Raw genomic sequence first — 26,079 nt, 5'->3', positions numbered from 1 at the left:
AATGCCCTACCCACTGTGCTATGGCTCCAGCCCGCTCACTGGTCTCTTGCCACACCAGAATCCTCAGCCATCACTTCTGGATTGCGATCTTAACATTTGCTTCTTCTTGGTCCAGAAATCACCGTCCCCAGGTCTTCTCCATGAGTGTCTACATCCTGTCATAAGATTTTAGCTGGAGGACACCTGAGAAATGGGTTCAGCTCTGCAGAACCCGGGTCTAATGGAAAGTCCCCTTCTTAGTCTTGGTCTCATTTCCTGTTTTCTTTCCTCGTGGCATATCCCATTTCCTGGTCACCTGGCATAATGCTTACTTGCCTGAGATCTGTTTCTTCCCTGCTGAGGTCTAAGTTGGCTGAGTCAAAAAATGTTGGTGTCTCGCCCTGGCACCTCCGTTGGTGTCTGGCACACTATGATTACATAACTTTGGAGAGATTGGTGACTTTTCTGTCCCGGGTCAATTTTTTCCCCTTTGCTTTACAAGTTCATAACATTTGTTCTTACTGAAGAGAAGATGACTTGATTCCTGGTAAAAATCCTTCCGAGTGCCTTGAATCCAGTGGGTTGGTTGGGCTTCTTTTTGTTTCTGTCTGAACCTAAGCTCTCCCCAGGGTAAAGTTTCCACGATCTTGCTCTACTTTATGTTCCAAGGTGTGCAAGAACTTGAACTCCTGAAACAGGCAACTTGCGAGACAGCTTTGCTGTCTGCCCTGTTTGTAAGCCAATAACATATGCTTGGTCACATCCCTTGATCAGCAAATCAGTGTGTCTGTGGAACAGAAATGTATCCTCATGAAATAAACTTTGAATGTCTATTAGAATAGACTCATTGAGGGTTCTATCTTTCTAGCTCTTAAGATGTGAAATCACCCTCTATGTCTAATTGCTCTGATTTTACAAATTGGTTATTTGAAAGTCAGTGTCATACTGTGCATCTTATTTTATGCATCTATTTTGCTTATATATTTTGACTTAATACAAAATTTGTATATTTGACCCATCTAACTCAAGAATAAATTAAAAGGAATATGACTATGTTTTGATAAGAATGCTTGTGGCTTTATTCATTTTTTTCCCTCCCAAATCCATCCAGGTGTTTTTCTTTCCCACGAAATTGGTTCTGCTTATTTCCAAATAATATTTATTATATTTTGGTTTCCTAGATAAAATTATTCTAAAGTTATTTTAGTTGTTTTGTAAAAATCCCTTTCTCAATAGAAAGCAAGATGACAGTGGGTATACGAGCTAAAGTATAACAATGTCTATAAACACTGAATATTCTTTATAACTTTTTATGGGTTATTTATTAAACACTATTCTGTTTTGGTGGTAAAAAATGGGGGATCCCAGGTGGGTCATTGGCTTCGCTGTGAGGGTCTGATGAGTAAGCAATTAGGATGTTGCCTAATTCCAGGAGAGCTGGAATGGGGAATATAGAGGCTGAATTTGGGATCACTGTTGGTCTAAAGATCATTCTTGAAATAAGCAACATATTTGCAATGACGAGGTTTCACAAAGGAAAATAATGAAAAATTTCCGCCTGGCAGTTTTGACAACCAGTAACACAGCACCTGGAGTATGTTTAAGGCAGCAAGAGCATAATAAATATTTGCTAAACGCATCTTTAAGCATATTACAAAATATTTAGCATGTATGTCTGAGCATGAAAACTTTAAAGGATGTAAAAATTATTGATGAATGTGGAAACTGTTAGTTGATTCACATACTATCTTATTTTTCTGACCGCAATTATAAAGCATTGACATCACATCCCAAGATATTAAATTTTATCTTAGAGAGAAAACCAATACAAAAGAAGATAGTATTTTCAATACATGTTTAGAAAGCTCTAAATAATCTAAATTTCTAAAAGTTGATAATTACAAATGCCAGGTGTATTGATGTGTTACCAATATTAGCTATGATTCTGTTCTTTTTTTCCTTTCTTTTAATAATGTAGTTTTTAAAAGGTCTAAAACAAACATACAAACAACCAAAATCAAATGTTCTGAAATTTAGTTTGACAATAATTAATAAGATACAGAAAGGGCACTGGTAGATTTTTTAAAACTATTTTTAATACAAGATTAATAGCAATTTTCTATCCAAATCAGAAATGAAAAACCTTAACCCAAATAATATTCATTTGACAGTCACATAAAATTTTAGGTTTGATTGGTGCACACATTTGTTCTGTTTATAGAGTATGCATATTCACACGGAGACCTTGCCACTAAGCCATCTTTAAGAACTGTTTCATGGAAGTACCTCATTAAAAGGCCATGTTGAAAATTCCAGCAACTAGTCAACTTTGAATGAGGTTCAAATGTCCTCACCCTAAGCTGAGTTCTTGGTGGTAGCCAACTGTGGTATAACAAGGCTCGAGAATGCACACAAATCAACAATCTATGTGTATAACTTGGCCTAAAACAAACACTAGCTAATGTTTCCACCAAGGAAGAACATATTGCAAATTTGTGAGTCATGGTCTCCTTTACTCTTCTGTTGGTGAAGCTAAGCCACCTCCTTCCCCCACTTTTAAGTTCAAAGTCAGATCTGTTAGTGTGGTTAAGTAAATGAAAATGATTGAATTTGGGCAAGTTTGGGAGAAGTCAAAACTTGCACTTACTAACATTTCTTTCTACTTTTAATCAAACCCCACTGGGCAATATGCCTTTGCAAAGAGAAGTTATAAAGGAATCACAACTCAGGAATTTGCTAAGTTTGTATTCTCCCTGGGAACTTCAGTTGGTGTTTAGGGTATAGCCAAAACATGTGTGTAATGGCTAAAGAATTCAGGCAGTCTAATGTCTGCAGCAGGGAATATAAATTAAACATCAGGATCTTGCATCCAGTAATATTTTCAATGTGCTTGATTTATGCAGAATGTTGTTGTAATGATTACTACTGTTTGTCAATGAATCAGTGTTTTTCCATGTAGGCAAAATACTAGTTTCTATCCCTTACACTTAAAGCACATAATAAAAGTTACTTATTCGGATAAGCCATTGTAAGGGGGTCAGATTACTAGTGCTACCATTGTTATACCAAAGTACCAATGTGACTTTTTTAAAAAAATGATAAAAGGTAGCCTTGGCTGTCTCTAATTCCTGAATTTGCAATTCATTCTTCTCTGCTAAAGACTTTAGCCTCTGATTAGCTCTTGTTAGAACATATACAAAGTATAATATACACCAATTACAGACGTGTATTTCTGTTAGAAAAATACATATTATAACTAAAGAACATGTAAATAGAGGCACTTCAATAAGCTAAGTGTTTGCAATTATGAGCATCACCCGACAATTTCTAGGGTCTGATTTTAAATCTGTGAGCCCATTCCTCTCTATTCAAAACAGAGGGTAAGATGTGATCGCAGAATTTAGGGGACATCCAAGCAAATGAGGGCAGATCTGGAAAAATGATGGAGCATTATCATATCCCCTCTCACTATGCTGAAATGAGAGGGAACAATTTGGTGGGGTCGGGGAGGGAGTGGGGAGATATTTCACAAGACTTACTGGAAGAGGGTAATTGGATGACACCAATTCCATTAGGGCAGAACAAAAATTCCCATGTGAAATTGGTCTGAAAATTATATGATGCAGGAGAAGATGAGAACGAGGAACTGTGATTTGAGTAAAGCCTTGACCACGTTCATGCAGGTTGGCTAATGATCTGGCGACATGAACTAAGAGTTGTTTCATTTCCTATGGATCGCTGACCCTCCACACGGAGACTATGGGGAATGCAGGCGCTTCTAAGTCATCTGCTTTTCGTATGAATGAAACTTGGGTTCATTCTAATTTATAAGGCGTGTATTCATACACATGCATAAAACTTTTCTGGGGTCAAAGCACGGGGGCAAAAGGAATTCATTCTCTTTTCACAGAAGGCAATGCAGAAATATTTTGAATGAAAAGGTTTGGAGTCTAAAGCCATTAAGAAAGTCATTATCAAATATCCTAGAAAATGAAGGTTGATCGAATTTGTATTGCACCTTATCGAAGAAAAGACAATACTGATTTCTGAGTATACAATGGGAAAGAGAAATGACTGAGCCTTGGTAGAGAGGTCTAACATGTCATTGGAAGTCAAAGTTTGGCTGTGAAATGGATGCTTTTCTAGCCACATATAATGGTGAATTAGATCAAGTGTTAATCTCATAAAGATCTAAACAAAAAGATGCCACAAAGTCTCTTGGAATCCTATATTTCATATTTCATTAGGCGTAAAACAGCAATAGATGCTTCTAAATACTTTTCAGTTTTGCAAAAGTGCTCAAATATACTTAATACTAGTGTGCCGCATGTGTTCTACTTAAAAGTGATGACTAAATCAATAACTAATTATAATTGCCATGAGGGCAGAGATCGAAAAATACCATTTACGTGTCCTTACTGTCAATGGGTGAATTAAAATGTGACCAGCATACTTATGGTGTCTTGAAACATTACCTCTCCCAACCCCAGATGCATCGGAAAAACCAAGACACACATGGATCGCCAACGGTATTCACAAAGCCCCAGTTTGGTTTATTTTGCTTCTCTCTGCCAGGGCAAGCTGAGGCCCAGCGTTGACACACATGGCAGATGGCTTAGGCTGTGGCTCTCCCTCGGCCTCTTGAGTTGGGTCATACATCCACATGCCAAGCAGGGATCCTCGTCTGAAAGCGGTGTACATCAAAACAATGGTGGCTCATGGAGAACATGCTCTTTATGCACACGGTTTCCATCACCAGGGAAATCCTGCACCCTCCTGGCTCTCCCCATGAGCTCGATCCAGTCTGGGGCACCCAGGCCAAAGCACGCTCATGACAAAAGGGGTGTGCCCTGGCAAACTTTTACTAAATGGACAGTTAGATACGTAAAAAGTTCTCTTTCTTGATTCTTGGTGCTCACAGATCCCGGGGGACTCATTTCTCTGAGCAGCACAAAACAAGAAGAGCTGGTTGACAAAACATTTTCATTACAAAGGTGTGTCAACCCTGAGCTTGGAATTAAGAAGTTAAAATCTGTGATTTATATATATTTATATATAGATATAAAAATAGATGATCATACTAAGACTAAAAAAGTGAAACAAATCTCCATGTCAATACTATATATATAATTTTTTTTTGTCTTACTTTTGTTGTTGTGAGTTCTTTTGGAAGAGAATGCCCTTGGGATGCTGAAACCAATTGACACAAAGCCAAAAAGTTAGAAAAAAGAAAACTCACTCGTGGATTGAATTGCTTAGCAGTTCATTGGAAGAACTTTTACCTGGGGAGGGGCATGAGCCCAGGGGCAGAGACACTGAACTAAGGTCAAATTTGTGGCCAAAAGCAAAGCGATAGAATGGTGGAAGACTGCTGTCTTTATCCCCCCACTGGAGATGGGTGTTGTGAGGGGTCTCCACTAGTAACTGAAGCAGAAGGAAGAAGTGGTGCCAATTGGATCCAGTGGACAGACATGCCAAGAATTCAGAAAAATGGTGCCAATTCTAAAACTGAAACTGGGCTGTGTTAGAGAGGTGCTGAATGGTGGCAATTTTTCGCTTTCAGATTCAAGATGGAATTCTAATTTGATCATCAGTACCCCCAAATCAGTTTGGTTTTGTGTAGTTAGAGTGCAAGACGGAGAGTGCGAGACGGTACCTCCAAGACAAGAGCTATTTTCACTACATTAAAAATAAAAGTCTCAAGCTTTCTCCCTATATAAGCATTAGTAAACTCTATTTGTTACAAGAAACAAAACCAAAACGATAAAAGCCAAAAAAAAAAAAAGCCCCCCAAAAAGCCTATAAGGGAAGTTGCTGGCCCAAGCTATGGTATTTTCTTGTTTGCTTCTTTGTTGAAAATGCAGTTGTCTTGGGGTTTGGCCCGATTTTGCAAGGAAAATTATGTTCTTCCTATGCTTTTTTTTTTTTTTTAAACGGGGGAGAAAAAACTCACAACGTGAGATTCCTTTACTTCTGCAGCATAAAAGCAAATGAAGGTAAGAAAATCTCCTGGTACGAAAAGGTTTGAGTAAGAATTCTCTAGAATAAACAAGGTCCCCACAGAGAGCTGAAGGAGAGAGGAAGCAGTCCAGTCTGGCACCCGGTACTCTTTGGGAAAACAAAAAGGGAGGCAGAGTGCAGCACTGCCCTCTTCTCATAGAAAACGCTCCGCTGCGGTGGCATGGTCCCATTGGCCAAGAGTAAGAAAAGAAGTGAGTTGGCTGTTCAGAGAGCTAAGACGCAGTTTCGTGGGACCCGAGACCCAGGATTATCTGCCCAGTCTCTGCAGTGTCAAGACCGCGCAGACGAGAAAGCCTGAGAGCCAAGAGAGACCCAGCCGGGCAGCGGAGGAGTCCACTTCTCTCCGGCCAGGATCCACTGCAGGGGCCTCGGTGGTGACGAACTCAAACTCGGTGGGACACACGTCATCCATGCACCCGCTGCCGCTGCCGGAGCCGCTGGATTCATCACCTGGGGGTGGGGGAGACAGATGGAGAAAGAGAAAAATTAGACCACACCTGGGTAGGGAGGGACACTGCAGATTCGCCTCCGGTGGCAGAAGGGGCCAGCTTTCTGCCCCAGGACCCCTCCGCCCTGCCCCAAGAATTTATTTTTAATCAGTGGATGCGCCGGTGGACTGAAGGGAAGCAGATGTGGGAAAGATGGTTTTAGTTAACAACTGGAGTTACCCTAACCTAGGAAACAAAACTTCTCAGACCCTCTGGTGAGGCCACACCTATCCGGCTGGTGTCAAAAGGGCGTTTTGTGTTTCACCCATGTTGAAGTTGCTTGGAGAAATTCTAAGTTCCTTTTCGCTACTCATTGCCATTATTCCCAGCTGATCTCATGTTTTGTTTTGTTTTTTTTTTTTATAAAGGGTTTCAGAGATTAAGCAAACTTGGTGCCACAGATCAAACCAAGGTCTTCCTATGTGGAGCAGATGAAACACGACCTTGGAAATTGGCCCAGAAAGGAAGTCTCGCATGGCCGAGTAACTGGGCAAAGTTAGTAGAACAGGGTGTCAGCATCGGGTGTTCAGCCGCCTCGAGCCTCACTCACCCTCCTAGTCACATGCGTCAAAGACCCAGAAACTGCCATGTATGCTTAGCATGTCATCCTAACCGCAGCATCTAGCCTTGAGTGGGATTGGACCCGGGCATAGCAGAGAAGAAAAGGCAATAGACCAATAATGCGAAACTTTATGTGATCGGACCTTCCTGTAAGACGAGACCCTCTATAAAATATGTGTGTATTTGGCAATAAAGTGAGCCGCCATCAGCTGCTCCCAGAGGATGCTTCTCTGCACGCCCGTCACCCTTCACCCTACGTCTGCCTGGACCCAGTGCACAGTGTTTCTGGGTACCATGGGGGAAAAACTGTTCCTCAACATTCCTAGCTGCGTAAGCTCTGCCACTGAGTTACATCCCTAAAAGGATGGTATTGAAAATACCCACCATACAAGTTGGAACTCAAAGGAACAGCAACCCACAGCTATGGATGCACATATTATTATTACTATTCGCTGCTTCCCCCTTACACTGTTCTCCTAAGAACAAGGATGGACTTCACTTGGCTCTATTGAACATAGCCATACCCACTCACTTATGTAAAGTCTAACTCTCTATCCATGTGTGGCCTCCAAAGCTGAGTGCATATAAAAACTGGCTCATGCAGAAAAAAGTTCGCCATTATTTGCATAAAACCAGTGCCCAGGTACCTGTCCATCTCAGTATGGCATCTTCTTGCTTGCCCATTTGACTTGGGGGACTATCCTAGCTTCACAGATCACTGCATCATTCCCTTTTCTTTCCAAAATTGCATCTCAGACCAGAGTCTCAGAGGGGGTATCAGCAGCCCCCAGCTTTGTGGAAGCTCTTATGACCACTGGCTACTGTATCTGTGACTTGTCTGGTGGTCTTTTGGCTCCTCCATCAGAAGGTAAATTTTTGAGAGCTGAGACTTTATTTTCTACTATTCGTGCCTGTATTACTCTTGTCTTCAGTGGTCCCGGCATACAGTAGTTGCACAATAAATATTTGCTTCATGAAGAAATGTGCTTCGGTAGTTTTGCTCAACTCTTGCAGAGTTTCTCATTTATACAGACGGTAATATTTACCTTGCAGAGTATGTGTGAAGACAACCCCTGCCACGCCTCCCCCGCCCCCCCAATGGAAAGAACACCAAACTTCGTGCTGTCAATGAATGATGCCTGGTGGAAAAGAAATAGGATTCTGACATCAGTGATGACCTGGATTTTAAGATGTCACTTTTTATTTAATGGGATTAAGGTAAATTAGCCTCAGGAGGTGCTCCTTCATCCATTGGAAAAATGAGAAGAGTCATAATCTTTTTTATAGACTTGCTTGAGGGTATCAGTAAAATAATGTTGCTGGGATGACTCAGGAAAATGGGAAGCAGGTAAGGACATCTGCTCTTTCCCTGGCTTACCCAATGGTTTGTTTGTTTGGTGTTCATTTTGGGGGCCACACCTGGCAGTGCTCAGGGATCACTCCTGGTGAGCTTGGGGGAGACCATATGTAGTGCTGGGGATTGAACCTGGGTCAGCCATGTGCAAGGCAAATGCCCTACCCGTCTATTATCAGTCTGGCCCCTCACTGGTTTTATCTAAGAGCCCTAGTATACACCACATGCTGGCCTGAAAATGGAACTGCGCTAGTTGAGCTACTGCTGAAAACTGGAGCCATTTTGGCTGGTTATTGCTACAGGTCAAGATGTGGAGGTCTAGGTAATAAAGGGACTATTCTTATGTTGTCCTGAATGAGCCAGGCACAATTTAGCACAATTATTACTTTTTTTAAAAAGAATATCTAAATATCAGATAAGATCACTTGATACACTATGCAGGTTCTTAACATTTTCTCTGATTTATCTTTAGTGGCCTTTACAAGGAGGAAAATGCCCATTAATTAAATTTAGAGATATCAGGATTGCTAAGGGAATTATTCTAAACATGGCCATTATGAATAAGAAGTAACATAACCTTTGCAAAGATATTATTGAAGAGATTCAGAATATTAGAAATGTGGTAAGCAAATAATGACAGGAGATTCCAGCTGTGAAAAATAATGGCCCTATCTTTCTGAAAAGGAACCACAAATACAGATACGTAAGGGGCACTTTTGAAAAATGTCAAAAGCAATAAAGGTGATGATAGCTACATGATGTGATAATGGTTTGTGTGCCAGACACTGTCCTAAAATAGAGCCAAATTTAGTGCTAAGGTTAGAGCGAAGCAATGCTGATTTTTATTCCCCTTTAAAGGGAAAAAGAGCAATATCTCTCCTCAGGGCATTTCTTAAACTGCAGATTGACATGTATATAACCTCCGTAGGTTAGAGAGGAAAAGAGAAGCAATGCCAATATCAACTAATTCGTAGATATCTTGAATTATTCTTTCTCATGGTCATTCTCCAGCTGAGATTTTTATCAAGAGAAACTAAGGAGCGCCCAGCATCAGCTGTCACTGGGGCTGGCTTGGTACCCAAGAGCGCCATCTTGTCTTCGCCAGGCAAGGATGATTCCTGCCTGCGAAAAAGGAAAAGGAAGGGAAAGGCACTAGCCACCCCTCTTGGCCCTGATCTGCCCTGGTCCAGGACACAGAGGTGAGCCAGCAGGAGCCGGAATCAGGGGCTCATGTGGTACTTAGGATTGCCCTCTGGTCCCCCTAGGCCAGGGTGGCCGTGATGCCTTCATCTCTCCATAGCTCACTGCCAGCATACAGAGACCCCCTAACTATAGTAACTCACTGCCACCATACAAAGACACCCTAACTGTAGTCACCTAGTCACATAGAAACTCATAAGAATCAACTCCAGACTGCAAGTGTCACGTGGGGCAGGCAACGCAGAACCCCACCATGTGTACTGCGTGAAGACGCTAGCCCAGGAGACTCAACCAGTAATAGTGAGCTATAGAACCTCTCTGATAAGGAATTTGGAGAGGAATTGTTGGGGATGTAAGAAGAGCTCGACGAAACAATGGAATGGACCACCAATAAGATGCAAGAGGACACAGGAGCAGAAATGAGGAAACTACAAACAGAAATGACAGAGCTGGGGAACTTGGAAGGTGAAATGAAACTTGGCAGGTGAAGCTCTTTGGAAGGCCTCAGCAGCAGAGTGACATTTTCTTTTTAAAAAATTAAAAAAAAATTATTGAATCACCATGAGATAGTTACAAGCTTTCATGTTTTGGTTACAATCTCACAAATGATCAAACACCCATTCCTCCACCAGTGCACATTCCCCACCACCAATATCCCGGGTATACCCCCCATTTCCCACCCTCCCCCTGCCTCCATGGCAGACAATATTCCCCATACTCTCTCTCTACTTTTGGGCATTATGGCTTGCAACACAGACACTGAGAGGTCATCATGTTTGGTCCATTATCTACTTTCGGCATGCATCTCCCATCCCAACTGGTTCCTCCAGCCATTATTTTCTTAGTGATCCCTTCTCTATTCCATCTGCCTTCTCCCCTCTGCTCATGAAGCAGTCTTCCAGCTATGGGGCAATCCCTCTGGCCCTTGTATCTACTGTCCTTGGGTGTCAGCCTCATGTGATGTTATTTTATACTCCACAAATGAGTGCAGAGAGTGACATTTTCTACAGGCTGCTGAGGACAGAATGGTGAGCTCCAAGATGAAGTGTAGAAAACCATCAGACAAGAGCAGAAGATGGAAACATGTTTAAAAGTAAATGAACAGCTGACAAGAAAACTTTGGGATGAATTCAAGAGCAACAATATAAGAATTATCAGGGCCCCAGAGGGCCAGGAAGGCACCCTGATGAAGAAGCAACAGTCACTGACATTGCAGAGAAGTTCCCAGAGCAGGAGAGTGCTGGCACCCAGATCCAGGAAGCCTAAAGGGTACCTGCTAAAAGAAACCTGTATGGACCACAACACCCTAAAGGAGAGAGAGAGTAAAAGGGAATGTGCCTGTCACAGAAGCAGAGGGGAGGAGGGCGGGGGGGATGGGGGATGGGAGCATTGATGGTGAAGGGCACTGGTGGAGGAATGGGCACTCAATCATTGTATGACTGAAACATAAGCACAAAATTTGTAAGTCTGTAACTGTACCCCATGGTGATTCATTAAAAAATAAAAGAAAAAAAATTAAAGTGTTATTGGGTTCAACACTAAAATTTTGTTCACAAAGGGAAAAAAAGAGAAACCTGCATAAAAATACTCCCAAACACATCCTAATCAGAATGACAAAAATCACAGATAGAGATAGAATGGTTAAAGTAGCAAGATCAAAGAAGGAAATAATATACAAAAGAAAATTTTATCAAGGGCTTGAATATAGTCTATAGGGCATTTGCCTTGCACGTGGCATACCTACGTTTGATCCCTGCAGAAGCTGGACTGAAGATGTAAAAAAGTTGAAGAATGCTAGCCTACTGGTTAATAATTAGCCTGTACTCAGGTATTAAATGAGTCACTTAAAATAGAGCAAAACGCTAACATTTTCTATAGGGGAAAGCTTGGGAAGATGATGGCAAAGGATTTAGGTGACTTAATTTGTTTCTTTCTGTCTCATTAACTCAAGCACACAAACTCTTTCCCCCTCCCCCAACAAATTATGGAATCATTGACCAACCCATTTTTATGTTAAAGAAATATTTTATAGAGAACGCTCTCCATAAGGACACATGTAAAAGGTCACCCAAACACCAGAAAACCCAAAACTTGCCTCTATGGTTAAGCCTCTTGAACCCAATTAGAGAAAGAACTTAAATGTAGTTAGTTTCCTACAAAGTTCACTTAATCGCCTTTCAAATCATTGCTGGTATTTTGTGATCTTTAATAAAACTGTCAAATGTAAAGTTGCACCAGCATTTTACTGTTTCCTCTATGTCTCAGAGACAAATGTTAATGCTTCCTGTGTGTGTATAACTGGACAGAGGGGACTAATGGTGGGGAGTCTATAGCACGCCAGGTGTTATCTTGATCTACAGCACGCCAGGTATTATCTTGGCTTCTTCACCGATGGCCCCAGTGGAGTCTCTCCACAACCCACGAGGCAGGAATAATCCCCATTTTCATTGAAAAGAATCATGAGCCTTATGCAATTTGTTTGTGACTCTCAATTCAACAGTGATAAAGTAGGGATTTCAGCCTGGTGCTGTTGGAGTGAGTGACCTTCTTTAGGCATCTGGGACAGTGGAGGGGTCCCAGATTTAGGGCAGTGTCCCCACTCTGCAGGTGGGGAAATGAGAAATACTTGATGGGGAAATAAGAAAGAAAAAATGCTGCTTTGTTGCTTGAGTGGATGAACTTGCAGATGAAAACCATTTTTATTAGATAAATGGAATGTTATTTACTGAAATTATTTCTTTTTTCTTTTTTTTTACTTTTTAAAAATTGAATCACTATGAGATACAGTTACAAAGCTTCCATGTTTGAGTTTCAGTCATACAATGACCGAACACCTGTTCCTCCACCAGTGCACATTCTCCACCATTAATGTCCCAGAGTTATCCCCCACCTTATGCCCCTCCCTCTGCTTCTATGACAGACATTTTCCTTCTTATTCTCTCTTGACTTTTAGGCATTATGGTTTGTAATACAGATACTGAGTGGCTGTCATGTTTGGTCCTTTATCTACTTTCAGCATACATCTCCCTTCCTGAGCGATCCCTCTAACCATCATTGACTTAGTGATCCCTTCTCTATTCCAGCTGCCTTCTCCCCCAGCTCATGAGGCAGGCTTCCAACCATGGAACAATCTTCCTGGCCCTTGTTTCTTCTGTCCTTGGGTGTCAGTCTCATATTATGTTATTTTATATTCCATATATGAGTGCTGCCCTTCTATGTTTGTCCCTCTCTTTCTGACTCATTTCACTTAGAATTATATTCTCCATGACCGTTCACTTATAAGCAAATTTCATGACTTCATCTCTCCTAACAGCTGCATAGTGTTCCATTGTGAAGATGTACCCAAGTTTCTTTAACCAGTCATCTGTTCTCGGGCACTTGGATTGTTTCCAGATTCTGGCTATTGTGAACAGTGCTGCAATGAACATATAGGTGCAGATGTCATTTCTACTGAAACACTTTCTTAAGATCAACTGTGATTTAGTGTCCTCTGGTTTGTGAGAGTTCTGCCAAAGTATTGTTACCAATTTTGCAGACTGGGCAAGTCTGACACAAAATTAAAGATACACAATGTTTCTGGAGGGGAAAAAGTATGGTATAATATTCTTTAAAGAAGTAAATAGTAAATCACTGTATCACTGTATCACTGTCATCCCGTTGTTCATTGATTTGCTCGAGCGGGTGCCAGTAACATCTCCATTCGTCCCAGCCCCGAGATTTTAGCAGTCTCTCCATACACATCCTTCCAAGCAGTGCCATATTGGAAATTCTTTCAGGGTCAGGGGAATGAGATCTGTTATTGTTACTGTATTTGGCATATCGAATATCTAAATTAATATTAAAAAGGATATTTTTGGAGAATATGTAAAAAAGTAAGGTATAATGCTCTGTGTAAAGATGGTACAAAGATCTTTTTTTTTTTTTTTGCTTTTTGGGTCACACCTGGCGATGCACAGGGGTTACTCCTGGCTCTGCACTCAGGAATTACCCCTGGCCGTGCTCAGGGGACCATATGGGATGCTGGGATTTGAACCCGGGTCGGCTGCGTGCAAGACAAACGCCCTACCCGCTGTGCTATCTCTCCAGCCCCAAAGATGGTACAAGGATCTTAAGAGGACAAAAATACTACATGTAACTGAGGCTGAGAGGTCATACATTGAGTAAGGAATTTGCTTTCATACATTGAATAAGGAATTTTCTTTCCATGGGACCGACCCAGAGGGAGAACTACCTGTGAGAATGTGGCAAGCTACCGAGAGTTTCCTACCCCCATGGGAGACCCTCGAAAACTCCCTGTGGCGTATTAATATGCCAAAACCAGTAACAATGATGGGTCTCATTCCCCCAACCCTGAAAGAGCCTCTAATGCAGCACCATTGGAAAAGACAAGTAAAGAGAGGCTTCTAAAAATCTCAGGGCTAGGACAAATGGAGACGTTACTGAGACCACTCGAGAAATGATGATGATGATGATGATGATGATGATGATGATGATTATGAAGATGGGGCGACCCAGGTTTGATTCCTGGCACTCCCTAGGGTCCCCCGAGGTTACCAGAAGTGATCCCTGAGTGCAGAGCCACGAGTAAGCCCTGAGCACCATTGGGTGTGGCCCTCAAACAAAAAAAAATCCAACATGTGTCATATTGTAATAATTCTGACTGATGAAAGGGAGAGGGCTACTGAGATGGTACACACCCACTGATCAGATGTGGGGACAAAAAAAGAGAGACTTATTTTATAAATATACTCAGATATGTGAAAGGCAGGAATAGAGAGAGGCCTGGGGGGATGAGAAGCCCTGGTTAAGTTAACATTAACAAGTATGTCTCTGAAATATAGCATAAATTTGGCATTGAGTTGAGATAGATTTGAAATATCTCCAGATCTCCAAACCTGAGACCCTGGATCTTCTCCAGTGATGATAATCCAGGGACATGAGTTTGGAAGAAGAGACCCCTCTCTTTGAAGGAATTCTTCAGACCCCCCCCCACTGCTACATGGCAACTAGCCCATCACCCCAAACTCCAGCATAAGTGGTTCAGACTCTCCCCAATACCTGTTACTGCTCAATGGACTGTAGACATGCACTGTTTTCAGGTGAAGTCTCCAGTACAATCACACCCTAGGTTGGCGATACACCATCAGCTAAAATTGCAAAGTGAAACCCACCCACGGAGAGGTGGCAGTTCACACCCTTAAGATAATGAAACCCACCCACGAAGAGGTGGCAGTTCGCACCCTTAAGATCAAGCATCCGCTCACATTTCTGTGAACATCCACTTTTGATTACGGAGGCTACAGCTACTGATTAGGTTTTCTTACTTGTGTCCTGGAAGTTGACATCGTTGCCATTGTACGCATTCTTCAGTTTGTTGGACATCACGCGCAGAGCCATGATCTGCTGCCTGATGAAGGTGTCAGGGCGGGTGATGTCCACGTCCACCTCAGGATTGTTGATTTGGTTGGTCAGTCCATCGTTCATGATCTCAGGCAAGTACCTGCATGGTAGAGAGGGAGAGAGCAGATCGGGTGAGGAAGGGGGAACTCAGAGGCAATGTCGTCCTTGTTCTTTCTAGTGGGAAGACAAAATAGCAGCAAACATTAGACTTGGCTTCTGTAAAAAAAAAAAAACAGTGAAAACAAAGAATTGATTTTCTCAAGGGAGATATGGCTAAAATGGCTTCAGAGTATATTTCTTTTTCATCTTACAAAGGTATTGTATTTCTTGGTAGGTTTATCTAAAAATGAACACTCGGTTGGGGATTTATAGAACTTGTTATTCAAAAAGAACTTCTCCTACTCCCTCCACCCCAAATGTTAGAGTTTGGTACAGGCAGCTAAGTTCTCCAATGAATTTTGCTAGCTAGAAAATGAACTTGTGTCTTGCTACCCTTGTGAGTTCGGTTCTGTAGTCCAGTTCACAGATTCTGTTGCTTTGGGATATGTATTATTCCCTAATTGTGCTTTTTTATTTGTTTATTTGTTTGTTTTTCTTTTTGGGTCACACCTGGCAATGCTCAGGGGCTACTCCTGGCTCTGTACTCAGGAATTGCTCCTGGCGGTGCTTGTGGGACCATATGGGATGCTGGATCGGCCGCATGTAAGGCAAATGCAAACACCCTGCCCACTGTGCTATTGCTCCAGCCCCTTTTGTGTTTCTTTATATCCCACATATGCAAGAGATCATTCTGTGCCTGTCTCTCTCCTACTGGCTGCTTTGTTCAGCAGGATTCCCTCCAGTGATAGCTCCTTAACTGAAAATTGAATTATTTCATTTTTTCCTCATAATCTAGTAGCATTCCATTGTGTGTGATAAAGAAATGCCAGTTTCTTTATCTAGTCATTTGTCTGAGACGCTGGTGTTGTTGCACCCAGATTTGGGCTATCGTGAATAGTGGTGCAATGAACACAGGAGTGCAAATGTCTTTTGTGGATAGAGATTTTGGAGGAAAGTGTACATTGGAGGAAGTGTGAGGCTGGAATCTTGTATGCATAAACTTTAGTAGTAGTAAGAATTATGATGACTATCACTGTATCACTGTTATCCCATTGTTTATCGATTTAATTGAGTGGGGGCCAGTAATGTCTCCATTCGTACCAGCCCTGAGATTTTAGCAGCCTCTCCTTACTTGTTTTTCCCAACGATTGAAGGCTCTTTTCAGGATCAGGGGAATGAGACCTGTTATTGTTACTGTATTTGGCATATCAAATATGCCACGGAGAGCTTGCCAGGCTCTTCCGTGCGGGTGGGATATTCTCGGTAACTTGCCGAGCTCTCTGAGAGGCATATATATATATGTATGTATATATATGAGGCATATATATGTATACGTATATATATATTTCCCTTTATGATGATGTGTTGGCCACGTGGTCCAGGAATATGTTCACTCATGCGTGAGGCTCAGCCTGAGCGTGTGGAAAGCTACCACCAATGACCCCAGTTTTCCTACTGCCACCCCTCCCTCCCCCATCTGCCTCTATAGCTCTATGGCAGGGACTTTCCTTCTCTCCTTCTCTCTCTCTCTCTCTCTCCCCTTCTGGGCACTATGGTCTGCAACACAGATACTGAGAGGTTATTATATTTGGTCCTTTACCTACTTTCAGCATGCAGTCCCTATCCAGAGTGATCATGTCCAACTATCTTTGTTATAATTGTCCCTTCTCTATCCCAATTGTCCCAGCACTTGAGGCAGGCTTCCAACCCTACACTAATCTTCCTTGAAAGTCACTTTTTAATTACAGCTTTTCACACTGTGGTTTGTAGTGCTGTCGCCAAAAGGGTTCTATGCATAAGCCTTTATCCCTTTAAGCCTTCTCTCTTCCTCCTAGATGAACACATCCCGCCTCCAATCTCCACTGTTGTAGTGACCCCTTTCCTGTCTACATTTCCCCATGCACCCAAAGTATCATGCTTCTTACTGAAGACCAGTTGTCATTTACTTGTTTTTGTTGCTTTGGGGTATTTGTTATTCCCCTACTATGTTTATTTATAACCTGCATGTGAGAGAGATCATTCTGTGTTGGTCTCTCTACCTCTGCCTACCTTTCCTCAGCATGATATTCTCTAGATTCATACATATGCCAGAAAAATTCATAATTTTGTCTTTTCTTATAGACAAGTAATATTCCATTGTGTATATGTACTGCTGTTTCTTTAGTCACTCGTCTGTTCTTGAGCACTTGGGTTGTTTACAGATTTTGGCTATTGTGGATAGTGACATAGTGAATACAGGGTGTGTAAATATCTTCATTTTGCTTTTGGACCACTGGGGTATATTTCAAGAAGTGGAATTGCTGGGTCAAGTGGAAGCTAAATTTCTAGTTTTATTTTTTGAAGAATATTCAAATTGATTTCCAGAAGGGCTAGACTAGTCCACATTCCCATCAACACTGAATGAAGGTTCCTTTTTCACTGCATCCACAGTAATGCCAGTTGTTCTTGTTCTTTTTGATGTGTGCCAGCCACACAGTTCTGTACTGATGTGAAGTAACATGTCAGAATTGTCAGTTCTGCAAACTCAAGGCATATAAATCACTTCTCTGTGACTTACCTGACCTCCTCTTTTATTCCTAGTGCATCCTGAGCATGTGACTCCATTTTTTTTATAAAATACTGCATTGATCATTTTCATCCCAGTATAAAAATTTGGGGTGATAATATCTAGTATGTCTATTGAGCTCTTAATAAATGCCAGGGTAAGCTCCTTTCATGCATCAGGCACTCAGTTGTTCAGAAAACCTAGAAATCATATTTTTAACCCAATTTAAAAATAATTTTATTATTAATTGGTGGTTAAAATTTGGGCATAGAGCTCTTTCCACCTCTCTGTGCATAATCCTTACCACTTAGACACAAAGCTGTAGTGCCATTCCCATGACTGGGTGGATCCCTTCTCTTTTTCCTCTTGCCTCTGCCCCTCCGTTGGTCCAGACAGACCAGTCTCAGAGCCACCTGCCCAAACTACCAGTCTCAGAGCCACACTGCCTAGTAACTTATAAACTGCCATTCTTATTTTATAGCTCAGATCTACTTTTATTGAGTTATTGTGGGATACACAGTTACAAAATTGTCAGTAGCAGTGTTTTAGTCATATAATATTCCAATAGCCATCCTTTCACCAGTGTACATTTTCCACCATCAATGTCCCCTGTTTCCCTCCTATTCCCCCAGCCTGCCTCTATGGTAGACATGTTTCTTCTCCCCCGCCTCCTTCCCCTTCTCTCTTTCTTTCTACTTCCTTTTAGGCACTGTGGCTTGCAATACAGGCACTGAAGGGTTATCATAAACATAACTTTACCTCCTTTCAGCCATCAGTATTTTTTTCCAGAGTGATAATTTCCAATTATCATTGCCGTAGTGGGCCCGCCTCTGTCTTAACTGCACACTCCCCAGCTTTGTGGCACATTTTCTACCATGGACCAGTCCTCCTTGCTCTCATTTCTATTGTTTTTGGATATTATTCTCATACTATGCATTTTTTATGGCCCACAAATAGGTGCAATCATTCTATGTCTGTCCCTCTCCTTCCAACTCACTTACTCAGCATAATATTCTTCATGGCCACCATGTATGAGCAAATGTCATGACTTCATTTTTCCTAGCAATTGTATAGTGCTCCATTGTGTGAATGTACCATAGTTTCTTTATATACTCATTTGTTCTTGGGCATTCAAGTTGTTTCCAGATTCTGGTAAATGTTAATAGGTACTGTACAAATCTTATGCCTTATATTCTGGTCATCTCTCTTTTTTCTTATGGTACAACCACCCTTTAAGAGACCCTCTTTGCCTTGGAGAATCTGCTCCTTGGTACATTTTGTGCTTGCCTGTTCTGGTCACATTTTCTCCTTGCCTGCAATCTACTTTTTAATTTAAGTTTCAAGAAAAGACCAAGGTAAATCCTCTATTTCTTCCTACATTCCCAGATTTTAGTGAGTTGTCCCTTTGTATGTGTGTGTGTGTGTGTGTGTGTGTGTGTGTGTGTGTCCCTTCTTTTGAAAAGCTGCTGGTTCTGTTGGGCGTTTGTGCATTACACAAAGTTACACACCCCACGAGTGAGTTTGGGCTTAAACCCAGGCACTTGTAGGGTACCAGTCACCAAAAGGTCTCTTTCTTTTTCTTCTTTTTTATATATTATTTTCCATTTTAAAGAACTTTAAGGCACACCAAAATAGAGAGCACGAACTCTGATGTATTTACCACAGCACCTTTGTCTTATCCCCTCAGAGGTGCTCTATTTGTCTTTACTCTGGCAGAAACCGGAAAACACAGTAAAGGGAAAATAAAGTTTGAATTACGGTCTATGTGCAAAGTAGTGGGTACTGTTAAAATACACCCGGGGCAAAGAACTCCAGCAATGACACCAGCAGAAGAGCCCAAAGGGATGGTGTGATGACCATAAACACAAAAACTCAAATCACCGAACAGGACCCAGAGCCTCAGTCACTCCCAACAAACTACGTCAAGGAGAGAGGAGATGAATGGCCACTTTATCTCTCAAATCCCTTCTTGGCTCTCTGTTCCCATTCCCCGAGCCTCCCATTGGCTGCCTCCCATTGTCTGAGCCAACTGCAAGAAATCTGTGAGATGGGGGAGATTGTGCATAGATTTCCTCTTTGAGGTCTCAGGTTAAGATGGAAGGTTTAAGAGTGGGGGACTTCTGGGGGAACCAGAACAATTAGACAGGCCCCAGTAGGCTTGTATGCCCGTCTTCTTGCTAGTGTTAGCATTCTTCTTCTGCCTGAAATCTTGGTGTCTGGTAGCCCAAGGACTTCCTTTCCTTTCCTTGGTCCTTCCTATTTATTCTTGCTGAACATACTTAGATGTGAAGACCTTCCTCTCTCACAGATCATTTTCCAAGTTCTAGAAACCAAAGGTTCTCTACATTAGCCTCCAAAAGAGAAAAGAGAAACACACAAGGACACTTGTATGTTTCAGCCATTTTACAGGCATTTTAATCTTATACATGTGTGTGAGCTAGTTTCCCTATTTTAAATCAAATTTTCTGATAAGGCCCCCTGATACAATAAGCTCCACGTATTCATCCATAACGTGAACAAAATGCACCTCACAATGTTCACCACATAACGTATAATAAAACGCACAGAGTTCATTGCCAATTATTTGCCATAAAATTCCACAATATATACTACACTTAAAATGTCTCAATATAAAAATTTTAAGGTTCAAGAGTCTTATTTATTTTTATATTAAAGCACCACTTCTGTGCTGCCTTTCAATAAATCTGTTATATCGATATATCCTTGTTTGATCCTGAGATTGCTTTCCTAATGTAACTTCTAAACTAGAAAATATAAAGCATAACATTGGGTTGACTGTTACTGACGTCTGATGACGTGCTCGCGTCTGTGAGCTCTACAGAGTTAATAAAACACACTGGCATAAACCACAGCAAGCGCAGGCTACTCTTGTCAGACCGCAGTGGTGGAGGAGGGCAGAAAGTGGCTTTCAGTTCTGGAGCTGGCCCTGTCACATCTTGGACAAAGGTCATTGCAGTGAGTGGTACTGATGCTGAGTCAGAGAAGGGCTTAGTCTCTTTGAGATGCAATGAACAGTGCATGCCTTGCCGAGACTCATTTGTCAGAAGCTGACTGCTCGCGCTTTCATGGGAATGCTTCCCCTGGGAGTCTGAGCATCCTGGAACGGTAAGAGACTGCCAAAGAAACCCAGCCTCTCACTGTGCCTCCCGATGCTCGGCCACTTACAATAAAAACAACAATGCGCCGTCTCCTCAGGAACCTTTTCTCCTTTTGCTGTGTTCAAAGGGAGACTTATCAAGAGGGTGAAGACTTGAAAGGAAAACACCGTTGAAAAATAAATGGCCATTTTGCTGGTCTCGTGCTTTCTCCTGCAAAGCTAGAGATGTTTCGAGAGGACAGCCCGGAGGGTTCAGCACCAGGACCCCCAGGCCCACACACAGCGCCTGCCTCTTCACAAACGTCACGTCCTGCGAGACTGTGTGCCTCATTGAGCCCACGCTTTCATTCTCTTTGTTAGATTTCGCACCAGCTTTGGGGCACGACAGCATCCTATTTGTGCATCATCAAAGTTCTGGGAGACGCCAAAAACGAAAGAGGACCTGGCTACAAACATACTCAGTCCTGAGGCTGGGAGATGGTGGGGACATTGACCAGGGTCAGGGAAGGCCCAGAAATGAGGACGCACAGGGAGGTCACTGTTTATAACTGCTTCATGCTGTGGTGGGTTCAGTGGGTGACATCTGGGGACCATTAGTCATTGCCTCACCTCACTGTTTGGATTACCCTCTGTTTTCCAAGAGCATGTTCAAGAATGAAACCTTCCACCATTTTGTCCAAGCATTTGTCTTCCCACCTGGGGAATCCTCTAAGATATAAAGCTTTACAACCTGAGACCTCATAAAATGATGTCGAGATGAGGCCTTTGGGAGGTGCTTAGGTGAGTACCCTTTTCTAAGAGGACACAAAGCTTCCGAGGCCCTTCCATCAAGGGACGATATAAGGTGTCTTCAACCTTAAAAGCAGGTCCCTTTTTGACTCCCTCCTACTCCCTCATGAATTACCAGCTTTAGAAACTACGAGAAAAAAATTTCTGTTGTGTATGAGCTACCCAGGCTGGGGTATCTTGCAATAACAGACAGACTTAACTGAGACAATATTTAACTTTAGATTATTTATGTCGACGTCCTTGATTACATCCATTATAGCTGATTAGGATGGAAGATTCTCTTGGGAATTTAGGGGTGTGTGTGTGTGTGTGTGTGTGTGTGTGTGTCTGTGTGCGTGTGTGTATGTAGGGTCACAGTGAACCTCATGGTGGGCTACAGGCTCTGTGCTGGGATTCTTCCCACAGAGCTCGAGGTCTCTCTCACCCGAGACAATGATCACAACTGGTCCACAAGAAGTTTCCCACTGGCCAGCCACAATTTCTGTCATTGCGACCATTGGTAATTACTTTCCTCAGTTGAACTGAGGCTTTCAGAAGGGCCCTGTGGGCAGAAGAATGGACTTGCTGGGAAAAGGAGAGATTTCACACTAGTCACTATTTCTCATATCATCACCACATTAATGCCGGGAGTTGTATTGATAGAGGGAGTAGGTGAGTGATGAGAGGGAGAATTCATCCCCTGTGGGATGTGAAAGGTTTGAGAAGTTGGAAGGAAAGCTAGCAGGTGCTTCTTAAGGTTCCCAGCAGAGCTGGCCAGAGCGGAAGGTGGGCCAGGAATGGGGAGAGAGGGGCAGCATGGTGCTAACTTGGGTTTGTTTTCAGGGGCCTATTATATCCTCTGATGGTGCTGGCATTCAGACCTACCCAGAAGAGGGAGGTGACCAGAGAGAGAGGGACAGACAGAGAAGGACTGCACTCATTTGTGGAATATAAAGTAACATAATGGTAACTAATGCCCAAAAAGAATAGAGATAAAGGTCAGGTAGATGGCTCCACGGCTTGGAAGTTGGCCTCACATGCTGGGGGAAAAGGCAGCTGAGATAGAGAAGGGACCACCAAGTGAATGATGCTTGGAGGGCTCGCTTGGGATGGGAGATGCAGGGCTGAAAGTAGACTCTAGACCAAACATGATGGTCACTTACTACCTGTATTGCAAACCATAACACCCAAACAGAAAGAGAGAGTAAATGAGAATTTACCTGCTACAGAGGCCCGGATGGGGTGAGGGTGGTGAGAGGGATACTGGGAATATTGGTGGTGGAGAATGGGCACTGGTGGAGGGAGGGATACTCAATCATTGTATGACTGGAACATAATCATGAAAGTTTGTAAATCTGTAATTGTATCTCACAGCGATTCATTGAAAAATATATTTTAAAAAAAGAAGAGGGAGGTGGGAGCAGTTTCAATCCTGCTTGTTGTCATAAGTGAGCTCATTGTCTATGACGATTTCTAGTCTATGTGAACTGATTCATTTGCCACCAGTTAGCTTTAGGGTTTTAGTAATAATAATTCAAGCCCAATATGCTTCATTTGCACTTTTCAAATTTGTATATTTCTCCCCCCCCCAATCTATCTGTTAGCAATACTTGTTCTTATCTGAAATGAGGCTAATTAGAGTCCGTGTTTATCCCAGTTGGTTTGATAGTAATATATGGAGCTGCAGAAATAGAATGTGTCTGATTGCAAATTACAGCTTTAGACCCCACCGGGAATATTGTATAGTATAGTAAACATACTGCGATAAATTTCCAAAATCCAAAGTTTTGAGTTGAGAAACACACATATGTCCAAGGATCTCAAATGAGGGATTGTAAACCTAGCATATACATGACTTTTTCCAGAAGTGTCATTAAAGCCCAACTTTTAAACCTTACACCTTTTAGGATGGTTGTTTCTATAAAAAGAAAACAAAAAACAAGTGTTGTAAAGATGTGGAGATACCAGAACTCTTGGGCATTATCCACACAGATCTTAAAAAAATTAAACATAGAATCACCAGATGGTCTAGTAATTCTGCTTCTGGAAGTAGAGCTTACAGAACTGAACACAAGACTTGGCAAGTTCTGTCATACTTCTCTTCACAGTAGGACTATTTACGACAGTCCACTCGGCACTGGCTGGCAAGAGAGACTCCTATAGAGACTTTTTAATGTTTCCTATCCCTTAAGATACATTCTATATTCTAACAACTGTTTTCACCTCCGGGTCTCAGAGAAGATGTATTTGGGGTCAACAGCAGTTTCTGTGAAGACTGACTACCTCAGAACATAGCAGAGCCTTTTTGCCAAACACATTTCCTCTGAACCCAGTTAATCTTTGTCCTTCAGTCTGTGTCTTGATAGCCTGCTCCCCACGGACAGTTTAAAGAAAGGACAAATGAAGATTAAACACTAGATGAAGAACAGAAGTGGGGAGGTGTTCTGCCCATTTTATGAGTGTGTGGGAGGAATTTGGAAACCAGTGACTTAAGAAATCCCAAAGATGCTGAAAGTGCTTTGCTTAATCACCAAATTTTAATGCTGTGGACGCTTGCCATAGACTGTCTTTCCTTAGCGTTCCTCCTGCCCCAGCCCTATCTCTCCCATGTTCCCTCTTCCTTGTTAACATCTCTCAGTTTGAAAAAACAGATTCCCGTAAAGAGGAAAGCATCCTCTAATGACACAGAGGTTGTCATTTGATGTGAGCAAGAATCCTGGTCTCTCTGAACTAAAGAAGGGAAGACTTGAGGACAGTAGAAGGGCTTGGTTTTTGACTTCTCCTAATGCAGTTGCTGCCCAAATCCTAACCTGTTATGTGCTAATCCTACTACATTTTATTTCCTTTAAATCCTCTTGTTTTTCTGCCTCCTATTAAATCATTCTTCACCAGCTGGTGCACAGATAGCTTCTGGCACCAGCTGCCCAGCACATCCTTCTCAGGGATGCCAGATGTCTGTAAACCTTTCCTGGGGTCTCTGGGTCCACCCTGGAATACTGGGTCCACCCAGGAGAAAGCCCAGATTTGTGAACTGCACCATGGAGCTTTCATTCCATTGCTTTGTTATTCAAGTTTATTATCAAATTTCCTGCTTTACTTCCAAGCTTCTTTCAGTTCTTACTTGTTGGCAGTGAGTTAGAATCTGTGGCTTCTCTTGTTTCTCCCCGAGAAGTTGTGTAGGAAACTGAGGAGAGGGAGGAGAAGGTACATTTCCAAACTCACTTTTACACAGGTCTGGAAGATGCACTGTTGGCTGCCTTTCCTGGGAGGTGTGAGCTCTTTTGCTGAAGCACGGCATGATTCTGGGCATGAAATGCTGAGGGCTGGTGTTGGATCACCACCACATTCCCCACTACGGTCCAAATGGGAGGCCCTACCTTGAATAGAATGGTATTTGGAGTTGAGACTTTAAGCATACTTAGGTAGGTAAGGTCAAGAGGCTGGAGCCCCAGAACATGAGATTAATACCCCTTAAGAAGAGATCAAAGCCATTGAAAATGTTGATCCCATGTGAGGACTCAGCAAGGAAGCAACCAGCCACCAGACAGACAGAGGGCTCTCACCAGACTTGACCCAGCTGGCACCCTCATCTTGGGGCTTGGAACCTCTAGACTATGAGGACTAATTGCTTAGACCAACAGTCTAAGAGTCACAGTGATTTTGTCATAGCATCCTGAGCGATGACATAAATGGAATCCTGGGCTGATTTGGGATTCCAAGTATTCATCCTCGGTCCACACTGGCATCCCAACACCAGAGGTGTGTATGAACAACAAGCTGCTTTGTGAAGACTGAGCTGGTTTCCAACTTACAGCTCTCTGGATGCACAGGAAGAACTTCAGCAAGTCCTTATGGAGGTGACTTCTTCCTGGCTCACTCACCAGCTCTCCTTCGTGGATGCCAGAGCAGCTGAACCACAAGGCCCTCCCACTCACTTGCTCTTGTTGCTTTTCATATAAGAAAACCCTCAAAAGAAAAGGCAGCTGGGATAGAGAGGGGACCACCAAGTAGATGATGCTTGGAGGGGTCTTTCAAGAGGGAGATGTGTGTTAAAAGTAGACTATGGACCGAACACGATGGCCACTTAGTACCCGTATTGCAAACCATAACACCCCAAAGGAGAGAGAGTAAAAGGGAATGTGCCTGCCACAGAGCTGGGGGGTGGGGAGGATAAGAGGTGGCTGGAGGGATACTGGGAACATTGGTGGTGGAGAATGGGCACTGGTGGAGGGATGGGTACTTGATCATTGTATGACTAAAATGTAATCATGGAAGTTTGTAGATCTGTAACTACATCTCAATAAAAAAAGAAAAAAGAAAACCCTCAAGAAAGGGAACATAAAGGAAATCTGTGAGTCAAAGAGTAAACAACTGTGCCTAAGTTCTCCCTGAGGTTTGTGATGTGCAACAAAGGGGCACAATGGACATGTTATCAGCAGCTCCAAGTAGGGTTTCTCATTAAACATGTCCTCAAATAAACAACACGGCCTTTGCTTGGCACTTGTGTGCTTCTTCTGGTGACTGGTGCTTCAGGTGCAAACTCTTG

General features: G+C 42.4%; 1 protein-coding gene across 2 annotated transcripts in view; it reads right to left on the bottom strand.

The window, feature by feature from the left end:
* Nucleotides 1-1,770: 1,770 nt before the first annotated feature.
* Nucleotides 1,771-26,079, bottom strand: part of GPC6 (glypican 6) — a 1,181,929-nt gene continuing 1,157,620 nt past the window's right edge. For both annotated transcript variants that reach the window (XM_055119359.1, XM_055119366.1), the window contains 2 exons: nucleotides 14,928-15,103; nucleotides 1,771-6,450 (listed from right to left, as the gene is read on the bottom strand). In XM_055119359.1, coding sequence (XP_054975334.1) covers nucleotides 6,248-6,450; nucleotides 14,928-15,103 — 379 coding nt within the window. In that variant the 3' untranslated portion in view covers nucleotides 1,771-6,247. The remainder of the gene's footprint in view (nucleotides 6,451-14,927; nucleotides 15,104-26,079) is intronic.

Source organism: Sorex araneus, chromosome 1 (genome assembly GCF_027595985.1).
Source record: "Sorex araneus isolate mSorAra2 chromosome 1, mSorAra2.pri, whole genome shotgun sequence".
NCBI lineage: Eukaryota > Metazoa > Chordata > Mammalia > Eulipotyphla > Soricidae > Sorex > Sorex araneus.
The sequence above is the reverse complement of the archived record's forward strand: the minus strand, read 5'-3'. Positions and strand labels throughout refer to the sequence as shown.